We start from the raw sequence: 21,788 nt of genomic DNA, 5'->3' as shown, positions 1-21,788 counted from the left end.
ATACAAGCTCCCAATTGCTCTGAACTCCAGTTTCAGGTGAGACTCTGGGGACCCAGATTCATACGGGGAGAAACTGGACTGTCTGGCATTGGGCCGGAATGTGAGGGCAGCTTTCTCACAGAGGTGCTTGCAGTGATCATTGTTCCTGTACGGGGCCCGCGGGACACAGACCCCAGGACATCTCCAGGGCAGAGTAGACTAGCAGCAATTGCGGTTTGCTCTGCCCTGGCCATTCCCTGAGACCCTGCCCCACCCACTTTACACCACCCAACCTGTGAGCAGAGGCTTTTGCATATGAATGGCCTGTTCTTTTGCAATCTAAAACCTAAAAAGCTGCAGCTGGGTCAAAGAGTGCCAAAGCCTCCAAAAGAAGACCTAGACAGCAGCCTGCATTGCTTCACAGCTGGGCCTCATCTGGGCACCTCCAAACCCCAAACAAAGAGGAGGAATCTACAGATCTCTCTGTAGCTTCTGCTGGGTGGCCTCAGGCAGTGGCTAACTTTTCACCTCCTTGGAGATCTAAGAGACAGTGTACCCAGTGGTCAGAGTGAGACCATACCAGAGTACAACTCTTCACATCCATAAGCAACACACTCAAGGGGCAGACTCAGTGAGCACCAAAGCCCCACTGAAGCAAGTCCTGCTCCATAAGGGTGTCTCCAGCACAGCAGTTCTCCCATTGTAGACACAGCTGGTCCTCACAGCCAGTTGGCCTGGTGGTCAATTCCTCCCAGTGACACCAACAGCAATCAAGACTTAACTACAACAAGACTGTGCACAAAGCCCACAAAGGGGTGCACCAAGAGTGTCAACATCAGGTAATTAGGGAGGCTGAGCCACTGGGCCCAATAGGACACCTAGCACATAAAGCCCTCTATCAACACAGGAAAGCAGCCAAAATGCGGATACATAGAAACAGGTCACAAATGACAGAAATGGAGGAAAGCAAATGACTGGATATAGTGTTCAAAATGACAGTTATAAGGTTACTCAAGAATCTTCTAGAAACCTCTGAGAAATTTAGTGAGACCCTCAAGAATATGAAAAAGGACCAATTAGAAATTAAGCATACACTTACTGAAATAAAGAATAATATATAGAGATCCAACAGCAGACTAGAGGACTCCAAGAATCAAGTCAAAGATTTGAAATACGAAGAAGCAAAAACCTCCCAACCAGAAAAGCAAAAGCAAAAGCAAAAAGCAAAAAGCAAAAAGAACCCCAAAATATGAAGCTAGTGTAAGGAGCCTCTGGGACAAGTTCAAGCGCACCAACATCCAAATTATGGGGGTGCCAGAAGAAGAGAGAGAGAAAGATATTGAAAACCTATTTGAAGAAATAATGACAGAAAACTTCCCCTACCTGGTGAAAGAAATAGACTTACAAGTCCAGGAAGTGCAAAGAACCCCAAACAAGAGGAATCCAAAGAGGAACCACACCAAGACACATCATAATTAAAATGCCAAAGGCAAAAAGCAAAGAGAGAATCTTAAAAGCAGCAAAAGAGAAACAGTTAGTTACCTACAAGGAAGTACCCATATGACCGTCAGCTGATTTCTCAACAGAAATCATGCAGGCCAGAAGGGAGTGGCAAGAAATATTCAAAGTGATGAACAGCAAGAACCTACAACCAAGCTTACTCTACCCAGCAAAGCTATCATTTAGATTTGAAGGTCAGATAAAGAGCTTCACAGATAAGGAAAAGCTAAAGGAGTTCATCACCACCAAACCAGTATTATATGAAATGCTGAAGGGTATTCTTTAAGAAGGGGAAGAAGAAGAAAAAGATAAAGATAAAATTTATGAACAACAAAGTGTCAACAAATACATATCTATCAACAAGTGAATCTAAAAATCAAGTGAATAAAAAATCTGAAGAACAGAATAAACTGGTGAATATAATAGAATCAGGGACATAGAGAGGGAGTGGACTGACAATTCTTGGGGGGCAGGGGGTGTGCAGGATGAGGGACGAGACTGCCCCAAAATCGTACACCTATAGATGAGGACAGTTGGGGGGAGGGGCGGGGTAAGGGCATGGGGTGGGGTGGGAACCAGGTGGAAGGGAGCTATGGGGGGAAAAAAGAGGAACAACTGTAATAATCTGAACAATAAAGATTTATTAAAAATAAAATAAAATAAAATGAGGGAAAAAAAAGAGAGTGGAGGGTGTGCAACCAGCTACTGGCTCACTGTTGCGGGGTGCCTTTTCCGTGCCTAGTACTGTGTCACACAGACCCTCCCTTTGCACACTCAGGTCCCTGAAGGGGAGATGGGACATGGATATGAAGAACTCTGACACAAGAAATAAAAGATGGGCGAAGCCAGAAGTCTTTCAGTTGGCTAGTCTGACGTATCTTCATGAAGAGGGTGCTATTTAAGCCAAACATTGAAAGCTGTGCAAATACTGTCAGGCTTTGATGGAGATAGAGGGGGCACTTCAAGAAGACTGGTGCACAAGGCAAGGCCTGGAGAGGGGAGGCGAGTACAGGAGTGTTCAGGTCCCCAGACAGCAGAGAAAGAACCAGAAAGGAAATTGTGGTTGGAGCAGGAAGAGCCTGGGATGGCCAACAGGAGGTGATTTGGGGCCTACAGGAAAGAGTGTTGGAGCAAGGTTTGAGAAGGGGCAGCTGAAAACAACAAAGCAGTTGTTGACCAGAGACTTGGGATTTAAAGTTTGGGGGAGGCAGGATTTGGAGCTGAGCCCCAGAAATAGCAACCCGGGGCTGTGGGCACCCAGGCCTGCTTTTAGCTTCTTCCAAAGGAGAGCGATCCCTGGTCAGAGAGGCCCTGTTTAGGGTCCAGGCCTTGGTGGAATTGTCTTCCCTATCACCCACTGAGTTCATCCCAGTGATGGGAGGTTCTTTGGGGGTCAACAATTGTGTCCCTCTCACCACTGCATCCCATGCTGCCTTCCCCTTCAAGAACCTTGTGCTTGACTTTCCTTTTAGTCTTTGTTTTTCGGTATGTCCCAGAGCCCCTCTCTGGGGGGGTGAAACCTGGAGGCGCTGAGGTAGAGGGGTGGTTAGGAAGGAAAGTTTGGAAACTTATAGAAAGATCCTACAAGGAAAAGAACATGGTGAGGCAAGGCAAAACCCAGGCCCCTAACCTGCGAACTGTGTGGACTTGGACCATTCTGAGGCTGAGTTTCCTGACCTACAAATTGATGGCAGAGGTGGTTTTCTTTAAGTCATGGAGAGAAGTACTAACAGTGTCACCATCTGGGGGCAGCTATCTGACAACAAGGCCTGTCGTGAGCTTGTTACATGAATGTATTTTAAAGGGTGCAGCTCCTCCTGGTTCACAGGAGGTTTTCTGTGTTTCCTTGAACCCATGCCTCCACCTCCTTGGACCTCTATTTCCTCATTTGTAACATGAGGCGCTTGGACCAGCTTGTCTCCAAATTCCCTTTCCTCATTGAGTTTCTAAGAATCTCTGATTCTATGAATCTTGGCAGATGGTTCTTTGGGAAATTAAAACAAACAGAACCAAGTGGTGTGTGTGTGTGGTGGGAACCCGACTAAGGTTTTGTTTTTTGTTTTTTTTTCCTGAGGCTGAGAACATGCATCTGAATTTGTAGTTGTAAAGAAAATTTTCTATCAGGAATACTGCAAAGTCCCAGGAAACCAGGGGTCTGAAAACAGGGCTGGGCCTTAATTATAAGTGATGGAAAGTGAGAAACTTTCTCATTACGCCTTTAGAAAAAACGCTGAAATAATTTTTTTTCCCCATTTGGCTTTTCTGAAGAGTTGAGAATTTTCCTTTTCCTTTCTATGGCATCAGATGTAGACACATCCCTCAAGTTAAAAAGCTCTTCTCTACTCATCCATCCCAGACTGCACAATGTGGCCCCCTGAATAATAAGAATCCCTTTGTTGCACTTTACAAAGTGAATCTGAATCCAAGATGAGGACTTTGGAGTCAGATGGAACAGCCATCTAACCCCTTCCTGCCACTTCCTAGTGGGCCAGTGACAACCTCTCTTAAAATGGGGTCAGTGATCCCCATCTCCCAGGCTCAAGTGAGGGTCAAGTGCAATATTGTACATGATATATCTGTGGTGCACATTTTTTGGTCATCCTAGCACCCCATTCTTCCTGCTCACTCCTTCCTTTTGGGGTCCTCATATAGTTTTAGGGACACAGTCTCCACCTAAGAGTTCAGTAAGGGAGCATGTGACCTGGCTAAACCAAGCAATGCATTCTGTCTTCCCAGCCACAGTGACTGATTGGTTCAGGGATTGTCATGTGACATAAGCCTATCCGATGATTAGAGTACATCTCAGAACCCCTGAAGAAATTTTTGGGAATAAGATGTTCTTTTTATTATTGTTGTTGCTGGATGTGAATGAGGTTGCATGTAGCCCAGGTAGAAGCTAAAAGGTAAGGTTTAATGAGAATTGTAGTATTTTGGTTTTTAGTAGTAAAATGGTTTTTGCACCATTTTTTTTTTTTCAGCTATAGTAATCTGCCAAGACGTCTCACAGGACACTCTCGGGAGGGTGAGGCAGTGGTGTGGTTAATGCAGACAGATGTAATGGAGATGTCCTTGCAATTGGTGAGGCTTTCCCAGGGCTGGCAGCAGGGGAGTGTGAGCCTGTTGGGAAGTCTCCTGGGCATCTGCAGGCCCCCTGGGTGTTTCTGTCACACCTGCTTCACTTCTGAGTTCTCTTCTTCTCCACTCTTGGGACTCTCAATAGGACCACCTGAATTCTCTCAACATGACCACCTGGAATTCTTCCCTGAAATTCCTCCAACTGCTGTCAGCAGAAACAGGGTCCAGACTAGGCTACCGAGTTCAGGGGCCAATGAAGCCATGTCCCTAAGGGGCCCTCATGTGAGATGTACTCGTTGCCCTCTCTGTGCTCTTTTAAAAAAATTATTATTATATATTTTATTGATTTAGAGAGGGAGAAAGGGAGAGGGAGGGAGGGAGAGAGAGAGAGAGAGAGAGAGAGAGAGAGAGAGAGAGAGAGAGAGAGAGAGAGAGAGAGAAAGAAACATCAATGTGAGAAAATACATCAACCAGTTGCCTCCTGTACGTGCCCTGACTGGGGAATCAAACCCCCAACTTAGGTATGTGCCCTGACTGGAAATTGAACCCTTGACCTTCCAATGCATGGGATGATCTCCAACCAAGTGAGCCATACTGTCCAGGGCTATTATGATATTATTTAAAAAAATTACTTTGAAGAGAGAGAGAGAGAGAGAGAGAGAGAGAGAGAGAGAGAGAGAGAAACATTGATTTGTTGTTCCACTAATTTATTCATTCATTGTTTGACTCTTGTATATACCCCAACTGGGGATTGAACTTGCAACCTTGGCATATCAGGATGAAGCTCTAACCAACTGAGCTACCTAGCCAGGGCTCTCTTACACTATTGTATATGCAGTTCCCTCTCTAGTACCTGATGGATGTCTACTCATTAGCGGGCCTCAAATATCAGCTGCTCTCTGAGCAGAGCCAGCTATGCCTCCTGTATCTCAATGGCCATCAATGCAACCCTTCACCATGGGGCCCTCACACTGGACAGCAGTGGTCTGTCTCCCCTTCTGCAATGGGCATTCCTGGAGGGCAGGAAATATCTTTCTATCCCTAGTGCCTAAAACAGTGGCTGCACAGAGGAGGCACTTGTTGAATGAATGAAACTGCCTTAAAATAGGGAGCAAGAGGATTGTGTCACAGGACAAAGGAGGTGGTGACTACTAGGTTTACAAGTTGGGATATGCCACAAGCTCTCTTTTATAAAAAGTGCTGGCTTTCTCCAGACCTGAATCCCTATAGCCACTCAGACATTGAGGTTGTCTGTGGCTGGGAGTGGCTGCTTGCTGGGAGGACTATGACTGCTGGAGACATGTCTGGCATGCATGACCTATGGGACACTTTATACTCTAGGTGGTTCCACAATAGTGGAAAGCAAAGACCACTTTTTAAATCAGAAGGCGGAGGAAAGGGAACCAATGTGAGCTATGCACTGAGCTGGGCAGGTCCTAAAATGTATCTCACTTTAGCCTTGCAACCATCCTACCAGGGAAGTTTTTTTCTCTCTCCTATTTGTCTGTCTGTTCTTTGCTCCTTTTGTTCCTCTTTGCCTACCTTCTTTGGATTGAAAATATTTTAGTCTTCATTTATCGCCACTATTGACTGATTTGCTATGCCCTTGTTTTATTTTTTTGTAGTTGCTCTAGGATTTACAATGTGCATATTTAACTTATCCAAGTCATGGTATGTATTCTAACTTCAGTTTATAAATCAGGAATTCAGGGAAGTTAAGTAATTTTTGTGACTGTAATGGCTTAGACATGGTGGACCCCTTTACCTAGTTCTGTCTGTCTCCAAAGTCTAAATATTCCATTACTTCATCCCAAATAAGACACTTTTTTTTTTAAAGCCATACCTTTACTCAACTTCTCAGAGATGCATAGCCAGCTTCATTTTTGGGTCAGAAACTCCCAAAATGCATTTTAAGGAATGCATCTAGTGAGCTATTAAAGTTTCATGGTGAAAAACAGGGTTTTATGGTAAAAAAAAAAGTTTAAAAATAATGAGTAATATGTTAAACGATTCTCTTTACTACAGGACTTCTCAGAGCCTTTCGTAAGCTGAAATGTATTATGAAAATTTAAAGAATGGTGGCCTCCCTGTCAAATTGATTTGATGCCAGAAATAGTTTTTCCAGAGCATTTTTTCTGAACTAGTGTTTTTTCAAATATACTTTGAAAAATGTTGCTCTAAGATAAAGTCAGTTTCCCATTACCTCCTGACAGCTTTCTCAAGGATGACTGTTGTGTCAACAACCAGACAAGAGGAAGAGATGACCGGCCCCTGCCCTCTGAATGAGCCCCGATCCTCACCTGTCATGAAGCACTTGATGTCCTGAGAGTTGCTGATGGGGTTGTTGTTTTTGAACATATAGAGATTAAAAGGCATGATGTTGCTGCTACTAAGGTGCTTCCACAGTTCATGGTCTGGGCTAGTCCAGCGGCCAGCCAGCACATCATAGTCCCGTCGGCCCATGTGGACGAGCTTGGTGAGTGGATCATAGAGGCCACCGTGGTAGCCAATGATGATCTGGAAGTTGGGATTGGTGTCCATGTAGATCTCCCCATAGGCCGTGTAAAGAACCTGCTTGATCATCAATCCTGTTCCACTGAAGACAGCAAGAGGGGTCCCAATGTTGTCACAAGCTATGTAAAACTCATCACCGCTGCTCAGCTCCATGGCAAAGAGGTGCCCTTGCAGGTCATAGTAGAGGGATGTGATCTCAGAGCTGGAGTGGTTGTAGAGGTGGGTGACCTTGGTGGGGTTGGTCAGATCTGCATAGAAGAACTGCAGGTGGTGGCCCTGGCTGCTCTTACTAGACACTCGCCTCCCCAGGCCATCGTAGCGGTACCTGACACTCCAGCCACCAGCCCGGTTGTAGGCCTTGGTGAGCAGGCCAGCTGAGTTGTACTCAAAGACATCAGCACCTCGCTGCCTCAGGAAGCCATCCTCGTCCATCTTGTATTGCACGTCACCTAGCCTAGTGATGCGGTCGCGGTGGTCGTACCTTAGTGGGGTGAGCCGTGCGCTGTTCCCAGGGCTCAGTAAGTGCAAGTTCCCATTGAGGTCATAGCTATATCTCCAGAGCGGCTTGTCATTGATGGAGACAGTCTGTAGCTGGCCGTCAGCATCGTACTCATAGGAATAGCGGGTAGTGTTGGCATAGGGTCCCACCTTCAGCTCCTTCTTCACTACTCGCCCCATGTTATCATATTGGACGGTCATCCAGTACATGAGCGAGCGGAAAATCTCGTATTGCACTTCCTTCATCCGCCCGTACGCATCAAAGTGCTTGGTGTGGGTCATGACCGCTGTGGTGATGATTTGGTTAATGTCATAGTAGATGACACCAAACTTCCCGAACTGCTCTGTCTTGCCTGACACATCATCATAGCGATAAAGATCGATGGGCAGTGGGGTCTCATTGATCACAGCCTGCATGCTGGTCACCCGGAAACTGTTGTCATAGTTGTAGTCAAAACGAGCATTGACCATGCCCTCCTCGGTGAAGCGGAAGATCTGGCGGTCGATCAGGGGCCCGATTTGACGGTAGCGGATGGTGCAGGTGAAGCCCTCGTTCTGTAGGTTGATGGTCTTCAGCATGCCGGCTGTCTCATCATAGGTGAAGCTCACCTTGGTGGTGTCGTACAGCATCTCGGCTAGCTTAGACAGCTTGCCATACTTGTATATTACCCTGCGGCCAGTGCCCAAGTAGAAGGTGTGGAGGAGGTGCCCGTCCTCAGTGAAGTCCTGGATGACGAAGGCATTGCTCTCAGGGGGCTGGTAGATGTTCCTGTAGTAGCCCACTGAGCGAATGGTCTCTAATGTCTGCCGGGCCACGTTGGGCATTGTCACGGAGGAGAGGCGGTCGTTCTTGTCAAACTCAAAGATATACTGCCGCTGGCTGTGGAGGAGCAGCACCATGGACTGGAGGGAAAGGAGAACCAAGAGATGAGAGCAGGGTGGTGGGGAGGAAGGGGAGGTCTTTGTGCCTGCCCAAGACTTAAGGAAAGCAATGAAAGGCCAAGGAAACTGGTGGATCTCCTAAATTATGCCCAGACCAGATATTTCCATAAGACACTGCAATGGGGTACAGATATGATCAGATAAGTGTTGTTTTCATCCCTTGGCCTGGCAGGGCATGGGGCCCCGTGAGAAGCCTTGTCAATTTGCCCCTTTGGGTAGTACAAAAATGATGACTTTAGTATGTGATGGCTTGTGACAAAGGTGGGCGCACTGGCCTAAAGTATTTGCAGCATCTTCTCTCCTGGCTTCCTTCTGAAATCAATCTTCCTACTCAAACAAGAATTCTTTGCCTAAAATAGAGTCTGATAATGTCTACTCACTGCTAAACAACTTCTTTTGACTCCCTGTGGCCTACAGGATAAAGACGATGTCTGATAAAGGCATTTAAGGCCTTGCACAATTGTTTATATAGTAACAGGCCATATGGGAATAGGGACACCTGGCTTCTAACAACATTCATTGTGTGGCCCTAGCTTTTTCAGTATGCTGGATGACCTCCAAGGTCTCTCTTAGCACTAGCACAGAGCATTGCTCTCAGAGATGCTCACCCAGCATAGAGCAGGGGAGGCTGGCCACAGAGCAAGCAGAGCCTGGGCTCTGGAGGGATAACCAGGAGTAGGAAACATAGTAAAGATCTGGGTACCAAGACTGGGCCATGAAGTACAGACTCTATTTCAGGAATAAGTCAGCAGCCTAGCAGGAACTAGGCACCAAAGTTACCATTTTCTCCTCTTTGGAATCAATTTTTGATTTCAGGCCCTTTCTGATTCTTCACCCTTGGGATGAAATGAATCCTGACCTGAAACAGAAGGGATTTACCAAGGCCACTGATACCCCTTGAAGCTCAGGATTAAGTATTTCCTGCTTAGGTATTGATCCTTAGGCTTCTGCTTTGTCCTCCGCGACCAGATCACCCCATGTGCCCTAGACCTGGGAGCAGATCTCTGCCTGTTCTGGGACCCTGAATCTTGCTCTGTAAGTCGAGATGGCATTTGATCCTGTTCCCAGCTCTAGTTTATCACACACAACTTTCACATTCTCCTGCCCTAGAACCCCTCCCCGCCCCCCACCTGCCATGACATCACCATGATCCATCCTGAAGGAATCCTCTCGGGACCCCCTGGCCCTCTCCTTCAGATTTTCCTGAACATTTCCTTTTGGAGACCACAGGGGTCAGACCTAACCTATCAAGGTCAACAGACTGGGCTTGGCCCTCTACTCGGCAAGGTCAGTGATGGAGGGCAACAGACACCTGCCTTTTCCAAGTACGTATAGCTCCATGTCTTCCCATCAGCAAAGATCCTGGATGTGATGCGGCCCGTCTGGTCATACTCCATCCTCTCAGACATGATGCCCCTCTGGATGCCGGCAATGTGGCCCCTCGGGGAGTATGTCACATTGACGCCATTGAGCCTGCTGCTGGGTGACCAGAGGCTGGGCCGCCCTGCCTGGTCGTACAGGATCCGGAGGGTGAATTTGCGGTGGTCGTCATAGATCTTCTCCGTGCGCGTCACACGGTCAAAGTCCAGAGAGAGTAGGTTCCGATTGTGAACCTGGAGAAGGGGTAGGAAGGAGAAGGTTAATCTGGATGCTGAGAACTTGGGTCTGAGAAGCTCCTGAATAGAGGAGGCAACACAGGTCGTGGGTGTCAACACGGGTTGGGGTCCTGGCTCTGTCACTTGTGAGCTCTGTGAAGTTTTCTCATCTGTAAAATGGGAATAATAATGCCAATTCCATAGGACTATTGTGAGGATAAGGATGGTGCAGGTGCTGAGCAAACAGTAGCTGTCACTGAAGATGACTCACATAATTTCCTAATGTGATTCTTCTAATAAGGATGGTGGGCAGATCCTTGACTCCCTCCTAAAAAGGGAGAGGCCCTGTGGGCCCAGCAAATCAATGCCTGACACCATTCATGATGTGCCAGGCACTGTGCTAGTGTTTGACCTGAGAAAACAAGAGCTCAGGGACATAAAGGGCATGCTCCAGATCCCGTGGCTGGTATGACTGGGTCTGGGTTTGATGGTCTCCACTGCAAGGTGCCCACACATGCTCAGTGGTCCTCTAAGAGTCCCACTCTTATTGGGGCTTTGGACCTCCCTTCCCTGCTGGGATCTCTCCTGCCCTCTCTCACCACAATTAGGGCTTCTTGCTTACCCTGGTCAGCTCCCCAGGTTTCTTTTTCTTCCTGGATGCCCTGGGGGCAGGAGGGGCTGTGTGGGTTTGAATCTGGGCTGGCTTTGATGGCCTTGGGCCACTTGAGGACACAGTCCTAGCTTTGGAACGTCTGCTCTTGTCCCCAGCATCAGAGCCCCTTGTGTGATCTCCACTTGGGCCACTAGGTCATCACACGATTAGATTTCCTTTCAGAGTCAGAAATACAGGGCTCCCACAAGGGTAGCAGGATGTCAGGGTTTTTCATATTTTAATGAAGAAATATACTTCGGAGTCCTCTTTCTATATTTGGTACCCGTTACCCATGAAACACTGCGAGGTACTCTGAAGCTAAAATGTGGATTTCCTCTAATTGGAGTCTGGGTACATTTGGGTATATTGTCTCACTCTTGCATTAGTCACTGGTTAAATTTGACGAGCAGTAAGGAAGACCCAACAAGCAAGCAGACAAGGTAGGTCACCTGATGCAAAACAGCACATGTGGACTGAGGTCATGAAAGGCCCTCCGGGGCCCCGTGTGGTAAAACAGGGCTCAGGTCTAGGGATTAAGGCCAGGACTCTGGCCTCATCTGTGACCAACTCTTCTGTATGACCCTGGGCAAGTGTCTTTCCCTCTCTGTGTCTCAATTTCTCCCTCTGTAAAACAAAGGACTGTTGAGAGGATTGAAGAAATCTAAGTAAATTACCTAGTGGAGTGCTGGGCACACAGAAAGTACTGAATTAATGGTTGCGATTATTTCCACTAAATGACAGCAAATGATCATGGTCATTCTCAGAGGAAGTAGAGACATGTGTGTCTCTCCCTCCTCCCCAAACAAATTCTAAGGCGTAGGAAATAAGGATTTATAATGATGATGCTGAGACGACTTCAGCTGCGAATGGCCTGGTTATAATAAGGTTGCCTTCCCAGGGGTAATCAAATACAATTGAAGAAGCAAAAACAGTGTGGCAGACAATTCCCATGAAAAATATGAGGCATTGGAGGCTGAAGCTGTGTGCTTTGCCGAGAGCATAAAGGAAGATGCCGGGTCTGCACCACCAACAACGATGGAGCCCTTTTACAGCATCATGTGGAAGGTCCCCTGTGATGCCCCAAGATGCTGCCACCCAGCCAGCTGCCCCCTCACCCCCTAGAGGACCCCTAGTGAAGGGGAGCTATACCTCCGTGGCAAAATTAATAAAATTGAATTAAGCAGCTCACTGGGGAACTGCCTAATGCTTCCTGTGCTTGGCAGTGGCGGCAATGAGATTATTTTACATCTTTCTTTATTAAAAAAGTTCCCAGTCATATAAAAAACGAGCTCCATTATGGAGAGGCGCACCCGGCTAACATTCTAATTCCACGTGCCGCCACTGTGGGTGGCCATTTATATTGGGAGGACGAGGAGATGCGGACGCCTCACCGGAGTGCCGTTAATCTCAGGCTGGGAGAGGAACCAACTCAAGCCTGGGAAACTTTGGGTCCAGTTCACCTGGAGAGAGGAAATCCTATGAGCACTAATTGCTGCCACTTATGGAGCACCTGGGGTCTCCCAGCGCCTGGTGAGGTCTATATCAAATCTATTATCTGGCTTCTGCAGAAGAATCTCAGGCTCAGAGGAATTGCTCAAGGCTACCCATGGCCCAGGTCAAACTCCCCATTTAGCACACCGCCTCAAATGTTCATGAGGAGTTGCAGGAGAATTTAGACAGGCGCTCAGTGAGGCCACAGAAAACAAAGACAGGGGCCTTTCTTAGGGAAGGGGTGAAAGGCTGTTTCCCACATCAGACTGTTGCTAGATTCTTGGCTGTTGAGAGAAGACAGGAAGCCTGGCTTTCTGGCTCTAGTGGTGTGATCTTGGCTATTTCCCTTAATGTTTCTGTATCTGTTGTGAGAATTTAGCTATGAGACAGGGTGCCTACTCTCTAGTCCAGCGGTTCTCAACCGGTGGGTCTCGGCCCCTTTGGCGGTCGAACAACCCTTTCACAGGGGTTGCCTAAGACCATCCTGCATATCAGATATTTACATTGCGATTCATAACAGTAGCAACATTACAATCATGCAGTAGCAATGAAAATAATTTTATTTATGGTTGGGTCACAACATGAGGAACTGTATTTAAAGGGCCAGAAGGTTGAGATCCACTGCTCTAGTCCTTACCACCACCCAGCGATGTGAGTCTGGGAAAATCCCTTTTCTCTCTGGAACTCGGGTGCCCTGTGTTTGAAAGGGGTACTTCAATGAACTTCCTTTGCTGAAGGGCAGGGGGACAAGACAGCCTCAGCTGCGCTGCGTGAGGATCCTTCTGCGGTTTTGAGGAGTCAGGAATTTGTGACTCAGCTCAGCAAGTCTCTACAGAGCACCTGTGGTCTCTGAGGTACTGTGCTGAGAGCCAGGGCTAGTGATGGGAATCACCTTCCTTCTGAAGCGGGAGGGGCTGGGCAATCGGGCACTGAGGCCAGAAGCCACACTATGGACACCTGGCAGTGAGGCCGAGGAAGGGCTGGTTCAGGGGAACCTGCTCTGCAAAGCACTCTGAGATGCCAGACCATAGATGCCAGCCTGTTGGCGGTGACCTGTACGGTGGGGGTCATTTTGTTCATTTAGAAAGAATAACTGCCTGAAAAGGGGGAGGATATGGCTTAGGTTCCAAACAGCTAAACGGAATTTTCAGACATATCAGCAACATAATAACTATACTAGTAATAAGAATAGCACTAACAGCAACAACACAAGCAGGCGTGACTGACTACTTATTATGACCAGGCTCTGTATGAGGCACTTGATATGTTTTTTCTGATCTTTGTAGCAATGTATAAATTTGGTTTTATCTTCATTTTACAGATCATGAAATCAAGGCTTTAAGAGATCATGGATTTGCCCTGATTCATTCAAGAAATAACAGAAGCTGGAAATCCAACTCAGGCCTGACTAACACCAAAGCCAGTAATCTTGCCACAGGTAACAACTGCAAAGATGGACAAGATCTATTCTTGATCATCAAATTATGTTGATCATTATATCCCACATATGAGTGAGGTCAGGTGGTATTTATCTTTCTCCGACTGGCTTATTTCGCTTAGCATAATGCTCTCCAGTTCCATCCATGCTGTTGCAAATGGTAAAAGTTCTTTCTTTTTTATAGCAGCATAGTATTTCATTGTGTAGATGTACCACAGCTTTTTAATCCACTCATCTGCTGATGGGCAATGGCAGGGGAGATGGGGGGGGGCGGTTAGAGAGCAACCAAAGGACTTGTATGCCTGCATATTAGCATAACTAATGGACACAGACACTGGGGCGGTGGGGGCTTGCCTGGGGTGGGAATGGCTGGGGGGAGGGGTCAATTCGGGAAAAAGGAGACATATGTAAAACTTTACACATTAAAAAAGAAAAGAAAAGATGGACAAGAAGATGCTAAATACATGAGTTGCCTGCCTTACTTTCCCTGTTTTGCAGATGAGGAAACTCAGCGCCCAGGAAAACTTTCTACCCCAGCGACAGTTTCAGGAACGGAACACAGTTCTCCAGGTTCCTTCTCATTCTCCCCGCTCCCGCCCACCCCGCCCCAGGACTCGGCCTCCAGAGGCGGAGACCTGCCTGGAGGTCCTGCTCACCCGCAGCCGGCGCCCGAAGACGGTGACCTGGCCCCGTGCCTGCTCCTTGCGCTGCCGCCACTCCACCAGGTTGAGGCCGTTGTCGATGGGCAGCGTGACGTTCCTCTTGCCCACGGTGGGGTTGACAGTGCCGGCCAGCAGGTGGGGCTCAGTCTGCAGGGCCACCTCCATGCCATTGGCCAGCAGCAGCCGCAGAGAGCCATCTGCCCCGATGTAGTAGCTGTTCCGGACCTGGTCTGAGGGAGAGGAGAGGGGCAGACTGCTCAGGAGGGACAAGGACGGAGGGAGGCAGGGGTGTGGATTTAAAATGTGTTTATTTTTCTGACTATAGAAACAAAACATTATTATTAAAGAAAACGAGGAAAATATATGGACAACAGCCACAATCTCAATACCTCCACCCCCCCCCCAGCCCCCTCCCCCCCAAATCCACTGTAAATATGATGGTAGTGTCCTAGATTTTTAGGATATTACCTAATCTAGTCAGAGTATAAAATGTGGCTTATAGTTTTTCACTGATGATTGTATTATATTGTTGAATATTTTTCATGAAAGATTTTACTAATGAATGAGCAGTATTCCGTTGTATGAAAATAATTTATTTAACCAAGCTTCAAATAGATTTCTAATTATCGCCAGTTTTCATAATTACATGTAACACTGCAAATAAATATATTTTAAACATTAAGCTAAGTGAAAGAAGTCAGACACTAAAGGCCTTGTATGCTGAATCCATTTATGTGAAATGTCCAGGACAGGCCAATTCATAGAGAAAGTAAATTAGTGAGGGGAAGGGGAATGGACAGTGACTGCTAAAGGGTAAGGGTTTCTTTTTGGGAGTGATAAAATTTTTCTAGAATTAGGTAACAGTAATAGTTGCATAATTTTGTACATATACTAAAAACCAGTGAACAAACTGCATACTTTCAAAGGGTGAATTTTATGGCACTTGAAGAAATATAGTTTTTGGTAAGTCAATGTATTCGTTGTGGGTTATTTAATCAAAACAGATTCCTAGAAATATTAGTAGAATGAAGGGTGAACATTTTTAAGGCTCTTGATGTAAACTAGGGTAACAGTGTTCTTTATAACAAGGTGAAAAATAACTCCAAAACTTAAATCACTGACAGAATGCCAAATATATTTGTGATTTAAAACATATATATGATTTAAAACATATATGTTTGAATAAAACATATGTATGTATATATGTTTTAAACTATTGTCGTATATATATATACATTACAGATGGTCCCTGACTTGTAATGGTTCTACTTATGATTTTCCAGCTTTATGATGGTATAAAAGCAATATTCTACATGATATTCAATACTTTATAATAAAATAAGGCTTTGTGTTTGATGATTTTGCCCAACTGAAGCTAATGTAAGTGTTGTGAGTACATTTAAACTAGGCTAGGCTAAGCCATGGTGTTTGGTAGGCTAGGTGTACTAAATGAATTTTCGACCTAGGATATGATATTTTCAACTTACAATGGGTTTATTGGGATGCAACCCCATCATAAGTCATGGAGCAGCTATATATATAACAGTAATTTAAAAAATAGATACGATTTTGAAGTTTTATATTTGGTTGAAACATTTTAATTCAGATCTGTAGCTAAAAGGTGCTTCTGGAGAAAAAAGTCAATTTCAGCTGTGAAATGCACACGGAATTCTCTTCTAAAAATGGAATGAACATCTCTGACCTTATACTGCACTCTCCCACCTCTTGTCCCTTCTCCGCCTTTGCCTCTGTCTGCACTGGCCCTCTCTTCAATAAATGGTAGCCCAAGTCCTTCCTTAGAGGCTCTGCTTCACTGTGCTCTCTTCGCAGAAGCTTCCTCTGTATCTCTGGTTAGAATGAATGCCTCCCCCATATGCCCCTTCACCTCTCTCTGTGTTTCATTGGTGGTCTTGGTGGCTGAGGGATGTAGGGTTCGCCCACCTGTTAATCACCAAATTCTCAAATACCTCAGTGCCTACGGTGAGAGGCACTCTGCATTGAGATTAAGATCAAGGGTTTTGGAGTCAGGCTACCTGAGTTCAAGTCCCAGCGCTGCCACTCTCCTGCTGTAAGACCAGGGGCTAATTCCTTGGCCTCTCATGTCCTTGTTTCATCTGCACACTGGGGCAATAACTGTACTCTTACCTCACAGGATCAAGTGAGATGAGTACCTGGCGTATAGTAAGTGTCATAGAAACTGTGGCTATTACTCGTTTTATGTGCCTGGCACTGTGCCGGCCACTGCCATGCATCGCGTCATCTCTGTCTCCACTACCCCATTTCACACACCTGTCAGAGTGAACTTTTCCAGTATGACCATGGTCCTTTATTTGGAAAAAGGGAGATATTAGTAATGCCTACTTCATCTGGTTATTTTGAGGATTAAATAGGACTATGGATGTAAAACACTAAAAAATATAGTTCATACCAATAAGTGCACCAAAATGTTAGTTATCACTACCACTTTTATGGCACGTGCTTAGTAAACATTTGCTGGACTGAACTAGATATATTCTGGGCTCTGACAAGCAATAAGGATGCTGTTTTTGTAGGAAACCCTCACTGAATCTTCCCTGCTAGAATAGCATCAAACGGGTCTCTCTCCCTCCCCTGTTTCCTCCCCTCTCCATTTTCTCTCTCACACACAGAATCCTAAAATCTGCCTCAAACTCGCTATGCATCATTCACCGACAATCTGTATTTTACTTCCTTTGAACAGTGAAAAAGCCTGTGTCAATTTATCTTTTATAAAGCTGCTTCCTCCCGAATCCACATACGTCCATTAATGGTGACTCTGGGTGGAACAGCGTCTGCAGAGCCCCATCTCAATGACCCCCATTTAATGTGAGCTGTGACTTCCCAAGGCTGCTGCTCATTAGCAGCTCCTTCCTGTTTCTGCCCAGTGTTCAGATGTGAGATGAAACCGAAAGCGCTTTTTACAGAGACTACTGAGGCGGCTGCAGAACTGAGCATCTGGGCCTGGTGTGAACGGAGGAAGGGGAGCTTGGCAGAGGTACCAAAGAGGGAACACAGGCACCACGTCTCCTGGGGTCCAGTATGTACGTTTCCTTTTCACATGGCACTGTCTCTGAAATTGCAATGTGTCTTAAGTCCTTATATGCATTTCAGGAGGTGGGTCTCCCTCCAGCCCATCCCCCAACCTGAAAAGTTGTTATTAAATTGATGGTGCCTTTTAAAACCTTTTTGATGGCACTTTTGAATTTCAAAAAAAAAAAAAAAAGTTGCCAAATATAAGAAAGCCTGCATTAACTTTTAAGAAAATTGCTCAAAGTCAGCTTAGAGGTATGGAACGGGTGAGACAAGTCTTAACCACAGGGAAGAAAAGGGGGCCTGAAGGACAAGGTGTCTGAGTAATGAGTGGCCTTGCTGTCCCTCGTCAGGCAGAAGCCTGGCTGGCTCGGCACTGGTACCTTCTCTGGGTAACCACCCAGTGAGAGCATCACACTGGGGTGTGGCCCAACCCAGGGCTGCAGGTGCTTGGTGGGGAAGAAACTCTAGGGTTTGGTTTCTCTTTCTTTGAGAACTGCTATTGTTCTTTGAGGTTTTTTTTTTTTAATTGAATTTACTGGGGTGAGATTGGTCCACAAAAGCATCCAGGTTTCAAGTGCACAACTCAACAAAACATCTTCTGCACAATGTGTTGTGCACCCATCGCTCCAAGCAAAATCTCTTTTTGTCCCTGTTTCCCCCGCCACACACACTTGCCTACCTCTACCTACCCTTTCCCTTTCCCTCTGGCTATCACCACACTGTTGTCTCTGTGTACACACACACACACACACACACACACACACACACACACACACACATTATTTGCTTAATCCCTTTATCTTCTTTCATCCACTCCCCCAATCCCCTTCCCCTGTGACAACTGTCAGTCTGTTCCATGTATCCATGCCTCTGTTTCTATTTTGTTTGTTAGATTCCACATATAAGTGAGATCATATGGTATTTGTCTTTCTCTGAGTGGTTTATTTCACTTAGCCTAAAAATCTCCAGGTCTATCTATCCTTTTGCAAAAGGTAAGATTTCTGGTTTTTTTTTTTTTTTTTTTATGGCCTAGTAGAATTCCATTGTATAAATGTACCACAGCTTTTTTATCCACTCATCTACTGATGGGCACTTGGGCTACTTCCAAATCTTGGCTATTGTGAATAATGCTGCAATGAACATAGGAGTGCATATATTCTTTCGAATTAGTGTTTCAGGTTTCTTCAGATATATTCCTAAAAGTGGGATCACTGGGTCAAATGGGAGTTCCATTTTTAATTTTTTGAGGAAACTCCAGACTGTTTTCCACAGTGGCTGTACCAGTCTGTATTTTCACTAGCAGTGCACAAGTGTTCCTTTTTCTCTACATCCTCGCCAGCATTTGTCATTTGTTGATTTATTGATGGTAGCCATTCTGACAGGTGTGAGGTGATATCTCATAATAGTTTTAATTTGCATCTCTCTGATGATTAGTGACATTGAGCATTTTTTTCATGTCTCTTAGCCACCTGTATGTCCCCTTGGAGAAGTATCTGTTAGGTCCTTTGTCCATTTTTTAATTGGGTTGTTTGTCTTCCTAGTGTTGAGTTGTACGAGTTCTTTATATATTTTGGAAATTAACCCCTTATCAGATGTATCATTGCCAAATATGTTTTCCCATACAGTGGGTTCCATTTTCATTTTGTTGATGATTTCTTTTGCTGTGCAAAAGCTTTTTAGTTTGGTGTAGTCCCATCTGTTTATTTTTTTCCTTTGTTTCTATTGCCCGAGGAAATATATCAGCAAGAACATTGTTATGAGAAATGTCTGACATTGTACTGCCTATGTTTTCTTCTAGGATTTTTATGGTTTTGTGACTTACATGTAAGTCTTTAATACATTTTGAGTTTGTTCTTGTGTATGGTCTAAGTTGGTGGCCTAGTTTCATTTCTTAGCATGTTCTTTGACGTTTTTGTTTAAAGGCATAGGGACTTCATTTGGGAGTAAAAATGGTTGTGAAAATATACAATTATTTTCTAATGGCGAATCAAATTCAACTACTTCTTAATTAATTAGTTAATAGACTGGACAAGTACTTACTGAGCAATACTATATGCTTGACCCATGCTGGCCACTTTATGGATATTGTCTAAAGAGAGGGTCTGAGCAACCCTGAGTCAGGCATTGCAAGTCAGTTCCATGTCCCAGACGCAGAAACGGAGGCTCAGAGAAGATGGACTCCATCCAGGTCACACAGGTAGGAACTGGCTCAGCAAGCACAGGGGTCCCAGTCTGTCTACCCTGGAACTCCTGCTCGGGGTGCTGCCCCACACCATTGGGTGTGGCTTCAACCTGCTTTCTTTTCCCAGAGAAGAAAATTGAGGGCCATGGTGATGTGGCAGAGTGAGAACTAGAATTTGGATGTCTGACACCCAGCCCAAGGTCCTTTTCAATACTTTGTGTCAAAGCTTTTGGGAGTACAAAAAGCCATGAGGTTTGCCAGCTGGTGTGGCTCTGTGGTTGAGTGTCGACCCATGAACCAGGAGGTCACGGTTCAATTCCTGGTCAGGGCACATGCCTGGGTTGCAGGCTCGATCCCCATGTAGGAAGTAGCCAATCCATGTTTCTCTCTCATCATTGATGTTTCTATCCCTCCCTCCCTCTCCCTTCCTCTCTCTGAAATCAGTAAAAATATATTAAAAAACACAAAACAAAAAGCCCTGTGGGGTTGAGGGGGGTCGTGCAGGCCAAGCGAGCCTTTTCCTGTGCTGCCTTTTTAAAAAAATGCTTACTAAGTCCAGCAAAGCTGCAAGCTCCACTCTAAGTCACCACATCCCCTGAGAACAATTGTGGAAGACAGTTCACAGCAATGTTTCATCGACATGATTTAGCTGAAGCTAAAAGATCAAATCATATCAGGGATTACATGATGGATGCAGACAGGAAGGGTCTCCTCTCCATGGACTCTCAGCAGAGGCACAAACCATTCTCACCTGAGCTTCAGGAAGGGCTCCTCCACGCCCAAATCCCTTTCATAATTAGGTGTAATTATTCTGTCCTTCGTCCTTGCCTGCACCCGAGTGAGAGTGAGTCTTTAATCTGAGAGCCATTAGAATGGCAGAACAGTGAGGTCACCTCGATTAGGAACTAATGGATTCTCTACCCTTTGTTCTGATGATAATGGGATGAGAGATGAAATATTACTCTGAGGCTTCAGGGAGAGAATTTATAGGACTCAGGCTGGTGTGTTTTGCAGATTAGGTGGCAATACAGAGGGAGACCAGTTGTAAAGCTTTTTAGCAGCTGGTTTCTTGTGTTATCCTTTTCCAAATGGGTCTCCTCACCCCTCTGCCTCAAAGTCCCCCAGCCCCCACCTGGCTTACCTTGCAGGAGTGTATAGAAGGCACCTGAGGCAGACAGGTTGGTGGTTATGGTGACATCATCTTTGCTGGAGGTCTCTACCTGGACATGCACTGAGCTGTCTGTATCACTTCGGAAACTGCTCACCTGGCCAGTAGGGAAGGTCACGTTTGTCAGGCGGCCAAAGCTGTCATACCTGAAAACCAAGGCGTAGTTCTGAGTAACAGGAATATAATGGTATTAGAGCTGGGACTTGGCACGTTCTACCTCATGCCACAGTTTTTGCGTGTTCTGCTTTTCCTTCTGTTTAGATGCATTTCCATGTCTCCTCCATCTCCTTACACATCATTTTCAGGATAAGGCAACCCTTGCTGATACCGACTGCAGGCAAATGACTTACCTCTATGAGTCTTATTTTCTTAATTCCATAAAGTGGAGAGGATAAGTCCTCTCCTGCCTACCTCCCAGGATTACCATGAAGGACACGTGGATGTGCCCGTAGCTATAAATGAATATTCACCCATGAAGGTAGAGATGATGTAACCATATGCTGACCCAGTCTCAAAGCTGGGGACTCCCATAGCTGAGGTGGGCAAACCCGATGCTTGAATACCCTGTCTAACCCCCCAAGAACTGCTATACAGATTTTATAAAAACAATACTAAGATGGGGCTTCCCAGGAAGCTATAGATCCTGGGAAAAGGGGACTCGGAATCCACACCAGGACTCTGCTGCCACATAAGCAGGCCAAACAGATAGGCACTTGAAATCTCTTCCCATCTAGATTCCATATCTGGCACCAAGCATCTATGGATCTGCAGCTCTCACAACTCACAGCTTTGCTCTGGTGTGGTCCATCTGAAGCATTATAATTGCATCTTACTTTGTTTCCCCATTCTCCTGATAATAATAAAAGAAATACCTACCATCATTGAACACCTCCAACATACCAGGTATGGTGCCTTTTCATACAGTCTTTCATTTAAACCTCACAACTAGTCTAAACAGGTATATAATATCTTCCTTTTGGAGGAGGCTCAGGAATTGAGGCTCAGAAAAGTGAAGTCACCTGCTCAAGGTCACACAGGTAA

At 45.7% G+C, this 21,788-nt stretch overlaps 1 protein-coding gene across 1 annotated transcript in view; it reads right to left on the bottom strand.

Annotated features, from left to right (window-relative positions):
• TENM4 (teneurin transmembrane protein 4) overlaps window positions 1-21,788 on the bottom strand; it is a 756,175-nt gene that overhangs the window by 9,570 nt on the left and 724,817 nt on the right. Inside the window, 4 exon segments of the mRNA XM_059708328.1 lie at window positions 6,855-8,469; window positions 9,825-10,121; window positions 14,341-14,576; window positions 20,721-20,893. Coding sequence (XP_059564311.1) covers window positions 6,855-8,469; window positions 9,825-10,121; window positions 14,341-14,576; window positions 20,721-20,893 — 2,321 coding nt within the window.

Source organism: Myotis daubentonii, chromosome 9, assembly GCF_963259705.1.
Source record: "Myotis daubentonii chromosome 9, mMyoDau2.1, whole genome shotgun sequence".
Taxonomy (NCBI): domain Eukaryota; kingdom Metazoa; phylum Chordata; class Mammalia; order Chiroptera; family Vespertilionidae; genus Myotis; species Myotis daubentonii.
The sequence above is the reverse complement of the archived record's forward strand: the minus strand, read 5'-3'. Positions and strand labels throughout refer to the sequence as shown.